The sequence below is a fragment of the Gouania willdenowi genome, chromosome 10 (assembly GCF_900634775.1).
Source record: "Gouania willdenowi chromosome 10, fGouWil2.1, whole genome shotgun sequence".
NCBI lineage: Eukaryota > Metazoa > Chordata > Actinopteri > Blenniiformes > Gobiesocidae > Gouania > Gouania willdenowi.
The window spans coordinates 26,670,243-26,691,459 of record NC_041053.1 but is presented as its reverse complement, the minus strand read 5'-3'; the positions used below and the strand labels follow the sequence as shown (position 1 = coordinate 26,691,459).

Sequence of the window (21,217 nt, the reverse complement as noted above, 5' to 3'; positions counted from 1 at the left end):
TTACATATTACTACATGTAAATACATATTACTACTGCTTATTACATATTACTACATGTAATCGTATTACCGATTATTACATACTGCATTTCACATTATTACGTGTAATTACATATTACTGCTTATTACAAATAATTATATATTATTACTGCTTATTACATAGTATTTCATATATTGCACCTTATTACATATAATTACATTATTACACATTATTGCTGCTTATTACTTATAATTATATTATTTCTTATTACATAGTATTTAATTTTGCTTTATTACATATAATTATATATTTCATATGTGTAATATAAAAAAAAAAGTGACAAACACCCAAAATCAGTTGGAACACGTACAATGAAACACTTTGGAATTTTGTTTATTAGATAAGGCTATTAAAAGACCTTAAATACTAGTGCAAATATGATACGCACACTTAAACTGGGGTGAAAATTCAGGAATACATGAAAAATAAGGGGAAAAAAGTGATGAGCACCCAGATAGATCACATATATATATATATATAGTTAAATTAAATAATTTTTACGCCTAAAACACTTTTGTACCGTTAAACGTTGTTTTGTTTTGTTTTTTATTTTCATTACGAATAGTGAGGTATTTTTCATCGACGGGAAGCAGACGGTTCGGGTAGACATGCACGAAGCGGATGTTCCTCGTTCGGCTTTTTCCGCCTGAGCACGCCGGATGTCGCTCGCTCTGATTGGTCAGCTGTGTGAGGCTGAAAGGGGCGTGAAGCTGGATGCTAGTAGCAGTTAGCCCCGGTGTGCTGATCTGTGGACTTGGCGGCATCCCACGGAGAGCCCGGAGCAGAGAGTTCAGTGTAGAGACAACATTTCACATTCACAGCAGATACGCTTCAGTCAGGCCTCCGAAGCCCGAGGACGGTAGACATTGTTTAGTAGACGGTGACCTGGCTTCCCATTGTGGCTGCAGGCGTCAATGCTAGCTGAGCTAGTTAGCCTGTGAGGCTAGCTTGCTGAACCAATCAGCTCACGATAAGTACATTAGCTCACTTTAGCTAACGAAGCTTTGCTAAGGACTCGAGTTTTCTGTTTTGCTTTTGTCGCAGTTTTATTTTACACTGAAGGAGGCAAACCTCCATTGTTAAACTTGGATAACTTAATACTAGTTATGGTAGTGTTGGCTCTGCACTGGTACTATCATGCTGCAGTAGTGTGACTCGGTCTCTCTCCTCTGCCTGCTCCAGCTAACACTCACCCAGGCTTTGTGCAGTCTGGACTCACGCCGTGCTGTTCGTCCACCATCACAGTGAGTGAGTTCAGAACAGTGTGGACACAGACTGGATCACATTGACCATGTAGTTCTCTTTGAAGGTTTATAGAGACCTAGTAGCTGAGGGACGAGGACAGGGCCTCATATACATACTGCGGTGTGGTGTTTCACCCACAGCCTTTCAACGATCTTTCATATTTCATTACAACATGTGAGACCTTTTGCATGTCAACAATGTAACCAATGCCAGCCTGTTAGCCATCTTTAGTTTATGAATTGACGTCAGAATGGACAACTCGGGGATAATGCCACAGGAAAAGATGGAGCTGGATCTGGACATCCCATCATCATTGGTTCAGAGCGAAGGACACCTGCGGAGATCCAACAGTGCACCCATGATAAATGGACTAAGGTTCTTCAGTTTACTGCTTTTTTGCAAGTCTTTGAATTAATCGATATGGACCAAAACTCATTTCTTAATATATTTTCTCAAAATGATGATATAAATTTTGATAATTTTAATTCAAATGAAGTTTGACCAGAGAGTCAATTCTGTGTTAAATTTGCTAATGCAAAATGCTACACGGACACATTTATTAACAAACAGCTGCACAATATGCAACACTTAAGTCTTTTCTCCTCTAAGGCAGTGGCTCCCAATCTTTCTTGTCTTGTGTACCCCTTGAGCCTTTTTTTCATAGCATGAGTACCCGCTCACTCATACGTGTTCATAATTCTCCAAAAGTAGAACATAACACAACTAAATATTCAACGCAAGTCATTTTATTTCATCTTCATGAATTGAACAATTAATATTCAGGCATTATCTTATTTAACTCAAATTAAACACAATGATGTTGCCTTCAAGGCAAAGGAAATGATAAATATAAGAAATAACATTATTGGAAACGTTTGTCTTATGAATACTAATATATCAACATTATATTGTTATTAAAGAAAAATTGTTGAAATTAGAGAAAAAAAAACCAATAAATCAAAATAATAAGTAATATAAATAAATAGATACAAAACAAATGATTAAAACCTGCCTGTTATATATAACTTTTATGACATTTACCACAAAAGGAGCTTTTTTGAATATGTCCCCTTTAAACAGGCATTTAAATTTTAAAAACAAGTCATTTTATTGTCGGAGTTGTGAAATGACTGATAATATTTTTTTTTATTATCATGGAAAGAAATTCTTCATTTTTCCACGTACCCCCTGCAATGTGCTCACGTACCCCTGGTTGGGAAACACTGCTCTAAGGGACAGCACGTGTGAGTGAGTTCTTTAGAGTGTGGCTTGTTAGGATGCACTCGATAATCATCTAGCTGTATTTTTACCATGATGTTCTGAGAAGTAGCAAAAGCAGCAACTCCTAAAACAAGTATTTTGATACAAAATAAGCTATAGAGAATATATATTGATATCTTGAATCTCGATGTATATCACCCAGCCCTATTTTGGATTGTTATGAAACCCATCACCTGTTGCTGCAGTGCTCTGTTGTCCTGTGTAAAGGATTGTGATTTGTTTTCCTTGCAGTGATAACGCAAACGTGTTCCAGAGGGAGGTCTTACGGAGTCGAAGAAACAGCACAACGGTTGTCAACAGGCCTAACATGGTGCAGTAATAATCATCATGGCTCAGTTTATTTCTAAAGTGACTTTAAAGAGTAACTAAACCCCTGCTTTCTGCTGACGTGCCAAACACCCTAGCTCACCCACGCGCACACAACCCCACAGACACTATAGCACTCACTGGCAATTGCTCTCCAGCAATTAGCCCCGGAACACCACCTCACACACACACACAAACCGGGAAGACACAGCGCTGTCAGTCAATGCTCACTGAGGGCTGTGATAGGAGGAAAACTAGTCCCTCCTCCCATCTTTTATAGGAAGGGCAGGACCAACAGTGAAAATTAGAGTGCATCCGAATAGTCCCTCATATCTCTTTCCTATCCACTTTTCCTTCACCCCCGGAAGTGTGTAAGTGGTGTCCATGCTAAAGAACGTCCAAGTTCTTTTTAAGCTCTGGAAAAGAGGCTCAATGCTTCCTTTTTGACCTCCTTTTGCCTAGGAAACATTGATGCATGTCAGAGATCATGCAAGTTACCAATGCAAAAATAGGAAATGTAAACCATATTATCAGATTATAACTGACATAAAACAGAGAACTCTGTCATTCAGGAAAAGATCAGTTTATCCGCGTTATGTTTTATTCAACATAATTTATATTTTTGAGTGGAAGGTGAGTGTGAGCAACTATTCTCAATGTGCCGTTCTTTTAGTTTCACTTTTGTTCCTCCTAGCCTCTTTTCCTTATACATTCAAACCTTGTGATTTTTGAGATTATATCAGGGGAAAGTGTTATAAATGTGATTTTAGCCCATTTTAGGAAATGTATAGTTTTTTCCCAACGGCAGACATCACTAACCTTCGCGGTCGTCAGATTATTACGTCACCTAGTGGAAGTGCGTCTGATTGTCTAAACAAATGTGATGGCCATTTCCTAACTCCTCTCACCTTTCCTTAACCCCTGGAAGTGTTAAACTGGCAGCCATGGTAAGGAATGTTCCAATTCTCTAAAAGCTAAGGAAAGGAGGCTCAGTGCTTCCTTTATAACCTCCTTTAGCCTTGGAAACACTGATGCATCCTTTACCAAAGGAGACCAGATAATACTGCCCCACAATTCCTTGCGGCGACAACATTTAAAGGGACACGCTTGTTAAAAGTGAGCCTGGTTCTGTGAGCTCACTGCATGTTTTGGCCTCGTGCCTTTGTTGGTCGTTCTTTGAATCAGTAGAGCGGACAACTTCACAAACATGCTACATTAACGCCTAAACTTTGGGAGTTAACAGGGCCACCAGTCACTGAAGGTCAGGCTGAGTTGGTAGTATAATACTCCCACATTCAATCCATCGTTACCCTGTTAGTGTGTGACTGTACCATTGTAGAGAGATTACTCTGTCTTAAATAATCAAGTGCTTTATGGTGTTTTCCTTGTGGCGACAACATTTAAAGGGACCCACTCATCCGAGCGTTCACGGAAACTCATGATGACTGAAAACAGCACTCTGTCTTTCAAGAAAAATGGATCTGAGACATTTTTAGCTACATTGTTTTATTCAACATATTTCATACACCTCGGAGAGAGAGAGGCACAGGGGAAAGTGTTATAAATGTCTTATCACCATGGCAGACGTCACTACCCTTCACCGCCTCAGTGCGTCTGAGTGTCAAAACAACGTGATGGCCTTTTTTTTGACTCCTTTAGGAAGTCTCCTAACATCTTTCATTAACCCCGTGGATGATGTCATGGTGTTAACTCATTCAGTGCCAGCCATTTTCAAAATTTCTACCCCTCACACCCGTTTTAGAGCATTTTGACTTATTTTTTAAAGACCCACAGAAATTTTTGTCCTATTACAATCTGCCACCTGAACGATTAGACTCTACTTTCATCAGAATAAATAATTTTGTTTCTCACTTGTTTTGTTCTTCTGTAATCAGCAGTTGAATAGAGGCAAGTATCACACAAATCGCCAGTTTGTGACAAAAAACTGAGGAAAACGGCATTTTCTGTCTCGTAAACGCTTCCTCTCGCTCTGAGCTCTGCCCGTCACGGGTGATCTCTCTTTCAAAGGTGCGCTGCTACCACCTACATGGCACCAGTTGGTCACTACATCATTGTAGGAGTTAGATGTTCACCGGAGCGCTTCGTCACACTGTCTCCTAGCAACCCCAGCCAAAAAACACAATTCACGTCTATAGCCGTGAATGGCACTCAATAAGTTACGGAAAAGTGGATAGGAAAGGAGATGGGAGGGACTATTTATGGTCAAAATGACACCATATAATCTGTCTCAGCCAATAGCAAAAATCAATTGTAATAGCCACTGTTTAACCTTTAGAGGGCAGTCTCTGACATTTTAAAACAAAATACGCAAAATTAAAATACTTTCACTAAAATGTTAAAAGTTGGACTAGGATCAATCAACAGCACTACTTAATTAATACCCAAATACATATGTATTCAGCAGAAAAAAAGTGGGTTTGGGGTTTAGTTACTCTTTAAATTGAACATCCTAACCCAACGCTTCCTGCTGTGCCTGTCCAGGTTCCCTCATCACCCATCCGTGTCCCCAGTACCAGACTGCATCAGATCAAACAAGTAAGGAACCAAGCCTGCTCTGTAGTACTGGTATGGTGGATCATGGTCTTATTCCTGTTTTTTATTATTCTTTTTTCATTTCATTTTTTATTTGGCACAGTTTAAAATACAACAGAACGCAATAATATCAGCAGTGGACAGACATGAACAGAAATCAATACACTTTAGAGGCAGGCTAGAGAGAGAAAATAAATCATAATAAAATGAAGTCAAGACAAAATAAAGGAAGATAGCAAAACTGAAATGGGTAGAAAATAGGAAAAAGAAAACCATTAACATCAAAATCAAAAGTCAAGCAAAAAACCAAATAACAGAACAAAAAGCAAGCAATGTTTGTTTTTTTATTAAGGGTTTGTTTTTTTAGAATTAAAGTAGATTTGTAATTTTTTGACAGATTATGATGCTCTGCATGGTTTCCATCTAAGTGGAGAGCACCTGAATGTAATTTAATTCCCCATTTATGAAGAAATGCTCAATGTTTATCATGTTACAGGAGGAAGGTGTTGACGTGATGAACAGAGAAACTGCTCATGAGCGGTACGATGCACGCTAAGCTAATGCATGAAATCGTTATGATTCCACCTCCTGTACAAATGCTTACTCGGCATTTTCTTGTACACACAGGGAAGTCCAGGCTGCCATGCAGATAAGTCAGTCGTGGGAAGAAAGTCTTAATCTGGTAAAAACTCTGCTCACTACACATGCATGTTGATATGTTATTGCACTACTTTAGCCTTCGTTAAAAGTGAGCCTGGTTCTGTGAGCTCGTTGCATGTTGTGGCCTCGTGCCTTTGTTGGTCGTTCTTTGAATCAGTAGAGCGAGCAACTTCACAAACATGCTACATTAACGCCTAAACTTTGGGAGTTAACAGGGCCACCAGTCCCTCAAGGTCAGGCTGAGTTGGTAGTATAATACTCCCACATTCAATCCATCGTTACCCTGTTAGTGTGTGACTGTACCATTGTAGAGAGATTACTCTGTCTTAAATAATCAAGTGTTTTATGGTGATTTCTTAGAGCGACAATGATTTGGAGAAGTCGGCGTCTTCATCACCAAAGCGCATTGATTTTGTACCTGTGTCGCCTGCCCCCTCCCCAACGAGAGGCATAGGGAAGAAGGTAAATCTCACCCAACGTGTGCCTGTTCATCTCTGACTGTAGGCCCAGATCAATCAATGTTTGGTAATGTGAGGCAGTGTATCTAAGCCAGGCGGGGGTGTCAAACTTATTTTATTTCAAAGGCCAAACACGGAGCAGTTTGACCTCAAGTGGGCCACAGATTTTAACATTATTCTACCCTAGTTTTTACTTTGACATATACATACATCACAAAATACTTCAGAAACTGACCATGTCCAAGCAATAAGTGGTAGATATCAGTACCTACCAACAGGATCTTCACTTTAAATTTCCTAGATTTTGTGACTAATTTCTATTTAATTAAAGGAAATATGTCATCATTTGAGGAAAATTAAAGAATTTTGTAAGAATTGTGAGTTTTTTCAACTGATATAAGCACCAGAAAAACTATGAGCCCCTGCAAATATTGTTGAGCTTCATTTACACATTGATTCATGTTTTCTGTGTCATTTTAACTTTCTCCTGTGGGCCGAATTTGGATGCTCCAAAGGGCCGGATTTAACCCCCGGACCCTGAGTTTAACACTGTGCCATAGGGTTGTCTTTAGAAAACACCACTGTGCTCATTTACTATTGCAAGTTCGTGACACTCAAAATATTTTTCACTTCTTTTTTCCCTTTGTTGTGTGAACAGCAGTGCTTTTCTCCTTCACTACAAATCCTAGTGAGCAGTAACGGCCTCACGCCGAGCCCCGTCCCAAGCCCCACACGACGCTTTAGGTGAGGATCGGCTGTGTCAATAAAAAACCTGAACCACACCTGAAAACTAACGTGTCACTAATGAATGTGTGATCATGGCACTACGCAGAAAGCCTGGTCACTAAAGTCCTCTCCAGGGCCTGACTGAGTTAGAATAACATGACATCAATTTAGAATTTTCTGTGGTACACTAAGACAATTTTCATATATTGTGTATATTATAGTCATTGTACATACAATAAAAAGTAAATGCAGACCCTTGGTGCAGAGGCTTAAAAGCATAAACTAAAATGAATAAAACAGTGGATTGGTTTGAAACAAAAACACAAACTTCTCACAACATAGCGTCATTCTTTTTTTATTGCATGTTTACGGCTAAAGTGTCTGAATGTAATCATTTGATATGACAGTAAAGAATTTGATCAATGAGTCATTCCAATTGCAGTCATGGCCATAAATGTAACTACAGTCCTTAGTATTGTATTTCCACACAAAATTGTTCGATTCTTTAGTTTTTTTTCTGTTCCTTAGTCGACGAAGTCAAAGCCCAATCAACTGCATCAGAGCAAGCATTCTCGGCCCAATAAAACGCAAAGGTGAGAAACTCCCTAAGAATACTGTACCCTCACAGGTGTTAGTAATAGTTACAGTAGTGTAATGTTTGAAATGGATCCAAATGAACTTGTGTACCATGTCTTAAAACGTCCTCTTCTGATCTTCTGTGGGGGAAGAAAGACTTTTGTTACTCAAACTAAATGAATCTAATCAGGATGTTTACTCTGCAGGCGACATGGAGATAGAGAGCCAACCCAAGAGGCTTTTCCAAGGCACCACCACCATGCTTTCATCAGATGTCTCCACCCTGTCCGACCTCAGCTCCTGGTACTAAACTGTTAGCTACTGATCAGATTAGGAGAGGCACTCCTCCACCATGTGCGTTAATAGACTGCTTATTAACTTTGGTAGTTGAGAGGCTGAATCCTGACTGATTGAGGGTGTTTATTAAAGGTAAAGTGCTGCAGGCTGCCAGTGTTGTCATGAGTGATATAAGAGCTTAAAAGCAGCTTAAACTGGAGTTTCAAAAGCCTCTCTTTAAGTATGAGTAACTGATGAGCCTTAGTTAGTAATGAGTCATGGGAAAAATACAGTATTCTCTTCTGAGGCAATCTTTTTATTTTCCCAATGAGCCGTGTGCTTAAACTGATTCCTAGCTACATTGTTTTTATCACGTTGGAACAGAATCATAGTTAACTAAAATGTTAATTGTAAATATTAAGTTATATTGTACTGGATCATTTAAATTTTAAAGGGTACCTATTGTAAATGTATTTGCAAGTTCTATCAAAAGATCAGATATACCAGTGTTTCCAAAACAGGTACAGTAGCACATTGCAGGATTTACTCGGAAAGATTCAACAATTTAAAAATAATTGGGAAATGTTCCTTTTTAGGCTTTTTTTTTTGGACAAAGTCAGTACAATTGCTTAATAAAATACTATACTTTCTTGTAATTTATTGAAACAGGATTATTTTATGCTGCAGAGGCCATTTTTATCACACTTCTGATAATAGGAGACAATAATTAGCTACATTTTATTCACTTACAATTGAAGTAATCATATAAAAGTTGCATGTTTTTTTTTTTTTTTTTTTTAATATAAGTTCCACTTTAAAGTTCACCCCTTGTTTTTAATTTGTAGGTTAAGCCTTAGGAAACCAATGTTGTGAACCAATGAGACACAGTGCAGGGTTTAGGAGAGCCCACTGTTACACAAATGAAAAAGGATAATGAAATTATGGAGAGGGTACTTGTGATATAAAAAGGGGGTACACATGATTTTTATAGCCAGGAGGAGAAAAATCAGACACAGTGGCCGCTTCACCTGTGTTTTTGATTGCATTGTTTCTCCTACTCACCTGCAGCGCACAGTGTCATCTCTATCTCATCTCCTATGTAAACGGTGCAGCTAGAGCGCACAATAACTGCTTCAAACACGTCCAAAGTAGCTCCAACACACATCCTTGTGTCGTCCGAAGTAATAAACAAAACAATATTATGGTAAATTAACTTCATTTTTATAGCGTTTTATCCCTACACTGACGTAGTCTCAAAGCGCTTCACAATATCGGCTCATTCACACTGACATTCACACACCAATGGGACAGAGCTGCCATTCAAGGCACTAATCAATCATTGGGAGCAACTTAGGGTTCAATGTCTTGCCCAAGGACACTTCGACATATAGACAAGTATCGACTGGGATCAAACCCCCAACCTCTGGATCAGAAGACGACCCCTCTACCACCTGAGTTATGAAATCACAAACTACAAAAACCTAAATGAAACCAGATAAGAGCCATTGTAAACGCTGCACCGTAATCATCGACCAAACATGGCCGCTCCCCATGGATTGTAATTTTCAGGTATAACATTTTTTCTAAAAAGTACTTTGAATTGTTTATTTTTTATTTTTTATTTTAAATAAATCTGTACATATCTTGTTTATTGGTTGTACAGTCATTTTCACCACGGACTGCCGACGCTAACTCAGGCACATTTACATTTTATTATAATGTTAGTTAATTTGCACTGTACCTCTCAAATAAAGAATATGAACACATTTTGTTCATGGCTGCACACTCTCTGACCTCATACTGTTTTTGACTTGCAGCCACTCTCCTGACCTGCTGGATGGAAGCCTCAGCAGCGTTGGTTCTTCCACTGACTCACCAGGCAAAATGGAGGGAGTGTCTCCTTCCTCAACCAGTAACTCCCTGTTCACCTCCCTGCAGGACCTCTCCCCAAAGTGACAGGAAGAGAGCAAACCCCACCAGGACTTTTTCTGACCCTTCTCCTTCCTCATCACCCGCAGTTTTCTTCGTTTGCTTCCTGCTCGGCAGTATTCGTGGCCCGTACAGTTATTATGCGCGTTTGACCCGAGGAATGAAAGCCATGGCGGAGGAAGAGATGAAACTGGGACTGACTGAAGACACTGTGAACACCAGCTGCTAGTGAAGGATCTATGGCCTGTGCTTTAGCTGCATTAAGATGGAGCATGATAAACAAATGCTCAGACTGTTTGGCCTCCATTTCCTGTTTGTACTGGAGCTCTCCCTACAGGCCTTTTATTGTAACTGCAGAGAAGATTGAACTATTATTATTTTTGCTGCTTTAGTGTCGTTCTGCACACAGTACTGCTGTCATGCTGAGGTGAGTAACGACAAGTCTTCTCCAGCTGTCTGTGTCTAATGGAGGGTGGGCGTGGCTTCAGAGATCTGTTATATGCTGAGAGGAGTTACTTATGTCTAATGCAGACGTCCTTTGAGTGTGAACTTTTTTCCTCCTGGTAGTTGAACACTAAAAGCTAAAGGTTCTTCCACTTCCTGTGTTGATGTCAGAGTGATACTCATAAGGAGGTTTTTTTTGTTTCTTCTGATAAAGGTTTTTTATTTATACCATAGTGTCTGATGAACCTAAATAGTTAATGGGTTTCTAACTTGGTTGTTGTTGTACACCAAATGATTTGCCTGAGGAGAAAAGCTCTACACACGTGGGACACTTCAGGCCCAGATTCTGCCGTTTCAGCCTGTTATTTAGCATTGAGGCTAGAATGACTCACTCCACCTCTCATGGACTACGAGATGTTGACTTATCGCCTGCACTGTGATATTTGCACCTATGTTTGCTTTCAGTTGTCTGAACCTGGCTGTGTACCAACATACTCTTGAATTTCTTTTTCAAGGCTCCTCAGCCGTCAATGTTTCTGTGCATAGAGGAAACGATTGTAAACCATTTTATGGATTTGTCTTTTTTTTTTTTTTTTTATTTAAAGAAAATGTATGGTTGCAGTTCTTTTGCGGAAATGTCTTTTTGTTTTGTTTTTTTTCTTTTATACAAAGAAGAAAAAATTAAATATGTGGTTCTGTTGCCCTGCTGTTGAGAAAGTAAATAAGATGCTATAGTGGTAATGAGAAGGCTGTTACCCGCTAAGCACCTTGCCTGTGCTCGTGTCTTTGTGATCTTCATCACAGCAGACGTCAAGATTTAATAAATTATTTCATTACTGTCTTTGTATGGTTTCGGTCACTGCAACAACGGGTAGATTGGTGTGAAAGTTGTTTTAGTTCATGGGCCAAATCCGGCCCAGTGTGGGGTTGTAAACATGCAATTCCAACATTATTGTGCCTTAGGCTCTACTTCCATGTATAAATAATAAAGTATAAGGCACTGACACCAGTCCCTGCAGGATCTTCATTTAAATTTCCTTGATTTGGATCATTTTTCTTTCAAAATTGTATTAAAATTTAAATATTTTGAAAAAAAAAAGTTTAAATGTGTATATGGAGGGACTGAGATATCTACAACTGAATTAATTTGTAATCTACACAATGATTCATGTTTTCTCTGACCTGTGGGCTTTAAAGGGCCGGATGTGGCCCTCGGGCCTTGAGTTTGACATGATTTAAAGTAGGGGTCCCCAATCCTGGTGCTCAAGAGCCACGATCCAGCATGTTTTCGATGTTTCCCTCTTCCAACACACCTGATTGAAATGACCAGGATCGTTTTCAGGCTTCTGCAGAGCTTGATGAGTTCATCATTTGAATCAGGTGTGTTGGAAGAGGGAAACATCGAAAACATGCTGGATAGGGGCCCTTGAGGACCAGGATTGGGGACCCCTGCTTTAAAGCATCTGTTCACAGATTTAACTAAACCCCTCTGATACAAATGAATAGGTTCACTGATTGTCACACACCCAATATGGGTTTGTTTTTTCTGAGACTTTATTTAAAAACGTAACTGCATTGATGGAGTAAAGCAGGCATTCTTCAAACAAATGTCTCTCCTTAGGTGACACAAGGATCAACTGCTGCACAACAAAAACATCCCATTCACTCAGTTTCCACACATGCAAACTACAGCGTTCAGCCACAGTCTACACTAGAAATGCTTCAAAGTCATCAGTATATCTACATTTACAGGTAAAAACAAAACAAAAAATGGTTTTATATACACGGGTCATGGTAACCATCTAGTTTCCTTCACACTGAGTTGAAGCACATTCTGTCAGAATGGCAGCAGGTGCAGGTTAATCACAAGTCCTGCTTATGGGCAGCTCCTGCAGCTCCGCTCTCACTTTGCATTGGTTTATTGATGGGTACGATTTAACAGAGCTGTGTGGATTTGGAAAACAAGTATGCACTAATGGGTTTTACAGATAAAGCCATCCCTCTGTTGTCAGCTCCACTCATCTTAAGTGAGCACCCGTCCTTTGTTTTTTACAAACTGCTTTCTTTCCTCTCCACTCACAGTACTTCATGTGCGTAGGATCACCATCGTAAGAAGACCTGGAACAGGAAGTCAACTGTCACACAGACTAAAAGCAGCAAGGCTCAGGTTCACAGTGTGTTTCTGCACTCACCAAGAACATAAGCAGCAACCAGTTTTTTGTTAATACTGAGATGGAGGTAGACAGGCACAGTGGTTTCTTGCTCGCCCAGCGTTGGGAGCATCAGAGCAGCCATACACACCAGGGCAAACAGCACCGTCAGCAGACTGGGTCCTCCAGCTACAGGACGACTCTCTGCTAAACCAACACACACACGTCCAAAATAAGGTACCGGCATAATTGTAACACACAAGTAAACATGTCATTTTTGGTTGAGTATAGGGTTGAACGATTTCGGAAAATTATCTAATTGCGCTTTTTCCCCTCAACATTGCGATTTAATATGCGATTATTTTTTCAAGGGCCTCTTGTCATGTATTTTTCAATGAACACAAACAATAAATCAATGTGTTTCATAATAAACAAAGATTAATTTAAACTCTAAATTTAAAATGTAAATTTTAAAGCACAGATTACAACAACAAAGCAAACAAATGTGGCTTTACCTCTTCAACATATCTGACTTCACGTTTTATCAAACATGTAAACATGTGGACTGCACTTATTAAACACACACTAAACTTAACAGGAAAGTACAAGACAAGAAAATAATAAAAAATAAATTGCAGCCTTTGCGATTAGAAATATAGATATAGATATCGCGATATCGCAAATGCAATTAATTGTTCAGCCTTAGTTATGATTATATGCTATAAACCAATCTCAAAAGGCTGTAAATTCCACTGTCAGTGGTTCCCAAACTGCGGTACGTGTACCCCTTGTTATCCCATTTCTCATCTAAATAATAGGCACCGCCCTTGTGGCGAACCGCAGTTCTCCCGCTCCTGTGCTCCCATGTTATGTTAGAAATGTTATGCGATTGTCTTTTTATGTTTTCTTGGACAGGATGAAACTGTAATGTAATGTAATGTAACATATGAAATGATAAATAAACTCAACTCAGGGGTACTTAAACACCTCTCAGGAGGTACACACAAATATTTACCAGTTTAAGTTTTAACATATTTTTTTTTACATTCATACAGACTTGTATCTCTTCAATCAATAATAATTAGTCGCACAATGGTTTAAAATACAGCAAAAGGTGAAGTTCAAATTCTAAAACAGGCAAAACATCAGAAATAAATGAATAAATAGGCCTAAATTCAAGGTTCATGTTGGACAAGCCACAGGAAAGAGTTTAGAGCAGCCTGCAGACACAAAAATGCATATTGTATAACATGAGCGGAGGGGTACATGGGGCAATACAGTGTGGGAAACACTGCACTACGTGATGATGGATGAACCTAAATGGAAGTGAAACTGACAGTGGTATGAGTTGTAAGTAATGTAGCGGTGCTTTCCTGTTTAAAAAAAAAAAAAAAAAAAGCAGAAGTAGGACTGCTTTGGGTTTGCCTCAAAAAAAAAACCAAAAAAAAGAAGATTAAGTAACTTGACTGCAGTTTTAGGGTGTACGGTAAAGATAGATAAAGTACACATATGCATTCCATGTGGATAATGTTGCAGGTTGACAAAGCAACAGGAACTAAGCATGAGTACACACAGTTTAGGCAAAAGAGAAAGTTGTAGCCTGAGCTGTCGTAGTATGCTGTGCAAAACAATCAACAGCCCTCCCTAACTACTGTTTCCTGCTACAAAATGTGATAAAATAGACACAATAAAAACAACTATGTTAGTTCTTTGCTAGGGCTCACATCACTGAATTAATTAACTGGATCTTATTTCATTATAAAAGCCTGATTTAAAAAAGTGTTTTCTCTCAACATCTAGAGTCAAATAAAAAAAATATAATGATTCAAAATGATATTGTGGTTACAAATACACTCACAATAGGTTTCACTGTATTTTTCATGCAGGACCAAACTTCTTTATTAACTAAATAGACAATCAATGGTCTAATTTTGTGCTACAAAGTAAAATAATTCCAAAACCAACAAAAATACCAAATTAAACTTTATTCTCTTGCATAGTGACATGATTTTTGATATTGTGACCAAACAATGATATATTTGGAAAAATTTCCCCTTTTCCGAACTAAAGAGACGCTACAATTAGAATTGGAGCTATTTGAGGACGAGGACCAACTGTTTTTTCTACTCAATCCTGAGACCTTTGTCTCCCTCTAGGGGCCACTTCCAGTGTAACTTCTCCATCCTACCTGTCTGAAACGCAGTCTGTTCAAAGAACTCGCTGTCTGTCCACTGCTCTTTGGTTCTCCGTTCCTCGTCTTGAGGCCGGGGAGTGGGGGGGTCCTGTGAAGCCGATGGACGGAGTGTGGCCGTCACCTCTTTGCGGCCCAGAGCTTTCCTCTGACTCTGCTCCGACACCTGAAGTCGAAACTTGTCGTACACCCCGTAATGGCAGGCCCGGACATCTCTGTGTCGGATTACACTGAGGGGACGCAGACGGGTAAACAAACCGCAGCAGCAAATAAAGCTGAAAGACGGAGCTCGCTATCACAAACACAAAGCAATACTTACATGTCAACACAACACTGTGGCTTCACAGCTCCTGTGGCGTCCACCACTGTGTACTTGTTTGGCGCTGTGCACAGCACTGAGAACAGACCAATTATTGAAGCTCATCTGGATCACAACAAATACAGATGTACATAAAGCACTAGGGCTGGGCAATATATAGACCAAAACTCATATCTTGATGTTTTTACTAAAAACTGTGATATATGATATGAATCTCAATATTTTTTAACTCATTAAAATCTGACCAGAAAGACAATTCTGGGTTAAATTTGTTGATGCAAAATGCCACACCGACACATTTACTGACAAACAGATTATCAATAAGTTATACTTTTGGCTTTTTCTCCTCTAAGGGACAGCGCGTGTGAGTGCGTTCTGTAGTGTGGCTTGTTTAGGTGAAGGTCTGGGTTAGGGTGCACTCAGACACGACAGTGGCGACTCTTAAGATAAGTATTTTAATACAAAATAAGCTATAAAATATATATCTCAGAAATATGGAAACATTGTAAAGAAGGACATTGTTTGACTGCACTCTATGAATGATATTAAATACTTGTATGATGTTGTACTATGTAATTGTATAAATCAAAGTAAAAATATATATATCTCGATATAGGCGATATTGTCATTTTCTATATCGCTAAAATAGAAAACTTGATATCTTGAATCTCAATATATTGCACAGCCCTATGTAGCACACGTTAATCATGGCTCACTGACCTTTAAACTTGAGGGCGAACTCGTAGGGGTTGTAGAGGGTGAGCACCTGCTTGTGAGACGTCTGCTCGTCAGCGTAGAAGACGAGCTCTGTGGGAAACACGAACACAGGAAGGCTTCCTTCCACCAGCTCATGCTGTCGATGCTGCATTGGCTCCAGCTGAGCTCCACGTCTTCCCATCTACTGTCTCTGCCTGGCCTCGCCGACCCAACACGTCTCCACCGGGCTCACAAAACTCCCTCCGACTGGAGATGTGCCACTCTCAGCTGCTCGGGGCCATGATAACACGCTGTGAGGCACAACAAGATTAGACAATGAGAGATATTCACTGAAACATGAATTCATTACTAGAAACTGGGAGACATAATCTGTGAGCTCAATTAGGCCACTGATTATTAACAGATAATATTTGACTCACTAAGTTATTTTGGTAGATAAGGTTATTACCCTGTGGCCCCAATTAGGAAAAAATACAGATCAAAGTTAGACTTTGTGACGACTAGTTTCCACGACGGTAGACAAATATAAGTAAAATCAGGGCTTTCACCTTTATTTATCATCATATATATTAATACATTTGTTCTCTGCCGTTCTCCCATCCCTTGAGGAGCAGTGTGGCGCCCGGGGAGCAGGTGGGGTTTAGGGGACATGCTCAACATCCCACAGTGGTGGCCCGGGTGAGATTCGAACTGGCGACCCTCTGATTACAAGCCCACTGTCTTTCACCGCTCTCTTTTGACCAATTTGACCAATTTCAGGGCTCGCTACTTTCACTACTTCTCAGAACAACATTGAAAACCACAGTTAGACAGATTGCCAAGTGCGTCCTAAACCAGATCTTCCCCTGAACAAGCCCCACTACAGAACTCACTCACACATGCTGTCCCTTAAATGAGGAAAAAGTCCAAAGTGTCACATATTGTGCAGCTGTTTGTTAATAAATGTGCCCGTGTGGCATTCTGCATCACCAAATTTAACCCAATCTTTCTGGTAAGACTTTATTGAGTTAAAAATATCCAGATTTATATAATATATCGCCATTTTGAGGAAAAATATTGAGATATAAGTTATGCTCCATATCGCCCAGCCCTAGCTCACGCTAATCACTGAGTGGATATTCTGCTTTTTCCACTCGTGCTATTGGCCTGTAGGCATAGTACACACAGTTCTCTCCATTGCAACTTCCATTAACCATTATCTCAAAATTATCTAAAAATCTCAAAGCTGAACCCTTTAATCTCCCTATAGCAGACATAGGCAACTGGCGGGCCCCTTCGTCAAATTTAGTTCGGCTCCCCAAGGTAAATGCAAAGAAATTGACTCCAGAAACACACAAAACGACAGTAAAATAAAGACTAAAAAATAAAAAAAAAACAAATGAGAGAGAAAAAATTACATCTGTGATCAATGTTGCCCATGATCTCTGCTCTACATAATAATAATAATAATAATAATAATAATAAAATACTCCATCTGGCCCTTTGCTTTGTACCTCATGTTTATGCTGAGCTCAGCTACACTGTGGAAACATTTCAGCCACGTCTCTTCTTATCTCAGCTTTTTGTTATCTCAGCCATCTACTGAAAGCTCCTCCATACCAGAGAGTGATGTTGGGTTTAGACTGACCAGTGAAACTTCACCTTCCAGTTTAGCTCCTTTTTTAACAACAGACCTCCAATATTGAGTCACTTTAAAAATGGCTCGTCTATACCTTGCTTCATCTATCTCTCACTAGTGAACAACACTATTTAACTCCTCTACTAGACGTTAATCCCCTGACCCAGGATGTTATCCCAATATTTATTACCATTCGTTCTTACCCTAAAGACCAAAATAATAAACCTCACAATACAAGAGATACTGTTTCCCAAGCGAGTGCGTATAGCGTATGCTGTATTACAGGTCAAAATTAATGGTTTTTTTGTTTGATGGAATTTTTCATAATTTATTACATATATCTGTGAGCTAAACTGGATCATAAATGGTAAATAAGCCCTATGTCAAGTCTAATTATCCAAAAAAGGCAACAGTAGGAACTATTTCATTGATAGTGAGTTATTTTGGACATGTGCAGACATGTCATCAACAAAGGATCATGGCAGACAAGAGGAATGACAAGATGCTTGGTTATTTATTGCATTGATAATGCAAATATTATGGGAAATAACCGTTTAGCCTCATGCGGTTATGGTGTGTGTAAAAAGTAAAAAACCCCTTCATGTTGTTTTGTTGTTTTCCTTTTGTAATGTAACCCGATGAGATGAGATAAGAATGAGACTTCAAAATTCAAATATTATATTATTATGACACGGATAAAACATTGTTATTAGCAGTCCATCAGTCTCAGATGGTCCATGTGGCGAGTCACGTGGTCCTTTGTGTTTACATGGTGAAGAGCTCGAGGAACGACAATCGTGATGTTGCAACATTTCTCTTCTTCAACATCACAAATCAAAATAAATACACGCGAAACAACATCTCCAAAGGCCCACTTTCTTTTAGTTAAGTTATATCTTTTATTTTATGTATGTATTTATTTATTTTTTTCCTTTAGTTAGCTATAAGCAGTGTATTGTGTCTACAGTAGCAATATGCTAACATGCTAGGCTCTGTATTCAGCTTTGTGACCCACTACGTGGCTCCGTAAACAAAGAATACTCATGAAATCTATGTGTATTAATGTTTGTTACAAACACAGCTATGGGGGTCACATTACAAAGCTAAACACAGTTATTACACAATGTTATTACTGGTGTAACATTCACGTTCTCAATGTAGAGAAGAGCCCATAGGCTTTACAGTTAGGTGGTGGTCTGTTTCACATGGTGACCATTTTAACCGGTGACCAACAGCTGTTTGTGACCGAAGGAAAATAATGTTTGGCTGTTTGTTTTACAGCATGTTTTTGTTCATTTGTCTTTAGACGTTCGACAAAACAGATGCCACTAATTTTTCACACGGTTGTAGAAATATACACTGTAATTTTAACAGCTTTAGCCACCATCCAAGCCTTTCTGTTTGCTTTAATAGCCGCCGTCATGATTAGGCAGCCATCAGTCATTTTTTTTTAGTTACTAGTTTACAGGGTCACCAGCTAAATAACAGCAGCCATCAGATGGTATCATCAGATGGACACTTTGAGCTTTCTAAACAGGCGGTCTGAGCACAAAGCAAAGGAAAACCTGCAGAGACACTTCACCTTGTTCTCACACCGGGTTCTGGATTCAGCAGAGCGTTATTCCTGTAGCACTGATTCCACCCTGTTGTTGCGTTTCGGCTGTTTTTTTCCCTTTGTGAATAATTATACTGCAGACTTCGCAGTGCATGCTGGGACACGGAGGGCGTGGACAACGTGCTGACGTAATGTGTAATCAGAGCACGCGGAGCAACATGTTTACAAATGTATTATAAAACCGAGTGCGGAAATAATGGCGATTTGTGTGTTTACTATACAATCTAAGAAAAAGTTGCTTTAATAGAACTAGTATTTTCAAATCAAATCAATACAATAAAAAAGCCCAACCTTTTCACTCACAGAAAAATGTGTTCAAATGTAATTTTTTTTTTTTTATTTATTGAAGTGAAGTTTTTTTTTTAAACTAAAAATACGTTTGATATTATATGCAATATTATTTGGGGGTTGATTCTTGAATAATAAGGACACAAATACCCCATCTATAATATGGCGATTAAACAAAAAGCTGCGAGACAATAATCTTTTATCAGATAAAGACTAAGTAGGCCTCATAGATCAATAAATCAAAGATAATTCGCTGGAAAAAAAAAATTATGTTAAAGGTTGACCACATGTGTCAAACTCAAGACCCGGGGGCCAAATCCGGCCTTTTACAGCATCTAATTCGGCTCACAGGAAACAGTAAAAATGAGAGAGATAACATGAATTATTGTGTCAATTACCAAATAATCCAGTTGTAGATCACCAATTTAATTATATTCTGCATTGTTTTTAGGGGCTTGCAGTTTTCCTTTGTTTATATCACATAAATGCAGTCATTTTTATTGGCAAACTGTGGGAAGAATTCTCAATTTTTCGACAGATCTTGCAATTTCTTACTAACTATTAGGAAAAAAAAATCCTCTACATTACGTAAAAATTGGTTACAAAATCAAGAATTTTTGAAGTAAAGATCTGTCAGGGACTGATATTAGCAACTAGGGCACAATTGATATTGAAATTGTTATTTTTACCCACTTAAAAACTGCGGCCCACTTGAGATCAATCTGGTCCATATTTGAACTTAAATGAATTTGAAACCCCTGCCGTAAACAGATGCATAGTGCTTTGTGTCTCTGTTTTTTTGTGACTACCCAACACATTTATGGTGTTTTCACCGACTCAAGTTGTGGCAAACAATGGCGGATATTTATCTTTGAAATGTCTCACTGAGTACAGGTAACATCACGGAGAATACACAAGCTTGAAGAAAAGCGCTGTCAAGTGATTCACCATCATCTTTATGGCCAAGAAACACAATATCAGAATGAAGTAACACCACTTCTATGCATCCACATCCCACAATGCCATGCGCAAAACTTTTATGATTATGTCAGTAAGAAAGTGTTTACGGTGGAGATGAAAACAAACTTTTGAGTGAAAATTTTAACATCTTACATGTTTTTTTTGAGGCAAATGATTTTTGATTTATTTATCTATTAGACCTACACTGTCTTTATCTAATGAATAAAATATTGTCTTCATCAACTTTAATCTAAAAATAATTTTCCTACGTACCATTTGCAATGTGCTTACGTATTTCTAGAGGTATGCGTACCCCTGGTTGGAAATGGAAACCCATTTTAGTTCAGGGGCCAAATACGGAGCAGGTTGATCTCAAGTGGGCCACAGATGTTATGCTGGAAAATAAGTAATTTCAACGTTATTGCGCCCTCTTGTTTGCACTTCTACGTAGACAAAAATCTAAACATGTAAGAAACCGACAATATCCAAGCAATAAGTGACTGATACCAGTCCTAATGGGATCTTCACTTTAAATTTGCAAGATTTTGTGACCAATTTCTATTTAATAAGGGAAATGTTGTGTCATAATGTAATTGAAGAATTTTGTAAGAATCTTTAGTTTTTTTTTCAACTGTTTTACATTAAAAAATCAAGTGATATAAGCCCTGGGAAAACAGTGGACCCCTGCAAATATTGTTTAGATTCATTTACACATTTATTCTTGTTTTCTCTGTCATTTTAACTTTCTCCTGCCGGCCGAATTGGATGCTCCAAAGGGCCGGATTTGGCCCCCGGACCATAAGTTTGACACTTACAAATGCACCCGCACTGCAGGCACGTCAGGGCCGTGGCTCTGTGTTCATCCA

General features: G+C 38.9%; 2 protein-coding genes and 2 non-coding genes across 7 annotated transcripts; 3 read left to right on the top strand and 1 right to left on the bottom strand.

Annotated features, from left to right (window-relative positions):
- The first annotated feature begins 716 nt into the window (after positions 1-716).
- pabir2 (PABIR family member 2) lies at positions 717-11,330 on the top strand. 3 transcript variants are annotated; one of them, XM_028460020.1, is made up of 10 exons: positions 717-1,659; positions 2,797-2,875; positions 5,374-5,427; positions 5,921-5,964; positions 6,052-6,106; positions 6,445-6,546; positions 7,204-7,286; positions 7,797-7,861; positions 8,051-8,147; positions 9,938-11,330. In XM_028460020.1, exons 1-10 carry the CDS (start codon positions 1,535-1,537, stop codon positions 10,074-10,076), a joined length of 843 nt encoding a protein of 280 aa, XP_028315821.1. In that variant the 5' UTR covers positions 717-1,534; the 3' UTR covers positions 10,077-11,330. The 3 variants fall into 3 exon arrangements, with proteins under 3 accessions (XP_028315821.1, XP_028315822.1, XP_028315820.1); XM_028460019.1 differs by having other exon boundaries at positions 719-1,659; positions 7,201-7,286; XM_028460021.1 differs by lacking the exon at positions 6,445-6,546 and having other exon boundaries at positions 7,201-7,286.
- LOC114471695 (small nucleolar RNA U109) lies at positions 4,011-4,168 on the top strand. Its single transcript, XR_003675016.1, has one exon. It is a non-coding gene; the product is annotated as a small nucleolar RNA U109 (small nucleolar RNA).
- Positions 6,196-6,353, top strand: LOC114471694 (small nucleolar RNA U109). The gene has a single exon (XR_003675015.1). It is a non-coding gene; the product is annotated as a small nucleolar RNA U109 (small nucleolar RNA).
- A 675-nt stretch (positions 11,331-12,005) lies between the features above and the next one.
- On the bottom strand, positions 12,006-19,218 carry mospd1 (motile sperm domain containing 1). 2 transcript variants are annotated; one of them, XM_028459612.1, is made up of 6 exons: positions 19,071-19,218; positions 15,874-16,160; positions 15,154-15,229; positions 14,832-15,064; positions 12,686-12,850; positions 12,006-12,611 (listed from the first exon to the last, which is right to left on the bottom strand). In XM_028459612.1, exons 2-6 carry the CDS (start codon positions 16,049-16,051, stop codon positions 12,580-12,582), a joined length of 684 nt encoding a protein of 227 aa, XP_028315413.1. In that variant the 5' UTR covers positions 16,052-16,160; positions 19,071-19,218; the 3' UTR covers positions 12,006-12,579. The 2 variants fall into 2 exon arrangements, with proteins under 2 accessions (XP_028315413.1, XP_028315414.1); XM_028459613.1 differs by having other exon boundaries at positions 12,686-12,847.
- Positions 19,219-21,217: the final 1,999 nt, after the last annotated feature.

Bases quoted from the DNA above. Each gene is read 5' to 3' on its own strand.
- pabir2 (XM_028460019.1), top strand. From the start codon at position 1,535: ATGGACAACTCGGGGATAATGCCACAGGAAAAGATGGAGCTGGATCTG. The intron at 1,660-2,796 runs GTTCTTCAGTTT...TTTTCCTTGCAG, and splicing joins CCCATGATAAATGGACTAAG to TGATAACGCAAACGTGTTCC. The intron at 7,862-8,050 runs GTGAGAAACTCC...TTTACTCTGCAG, and splicing joins CGGCCCAATAAAACGCAAAG to GCGACATGGAGATAGAGAGC.
- mospd1 (XM_028459612.1), bottom strand. From the start codon at position 16,051: ATGGGAAGACGTGGAGCTCAGCTGGAGCCAATGCAGCATCGACAGCAT. The intron at 15,230-15,873 runs GTCAGTGAGCCA...GTCTGTTCTCAG, and splicing joins GTTCGCCCTCAAGTTTAAAG to TGCTGTGCACAGCGCCAAAC. The intron at 12,851-14,831 runs GTAGGATGGAGA...GTGTTGGTTTAG, and splicing joins ACAGACTGCGTTTCAGACAG to CAGAGAGTCGTCCTGTAGCT.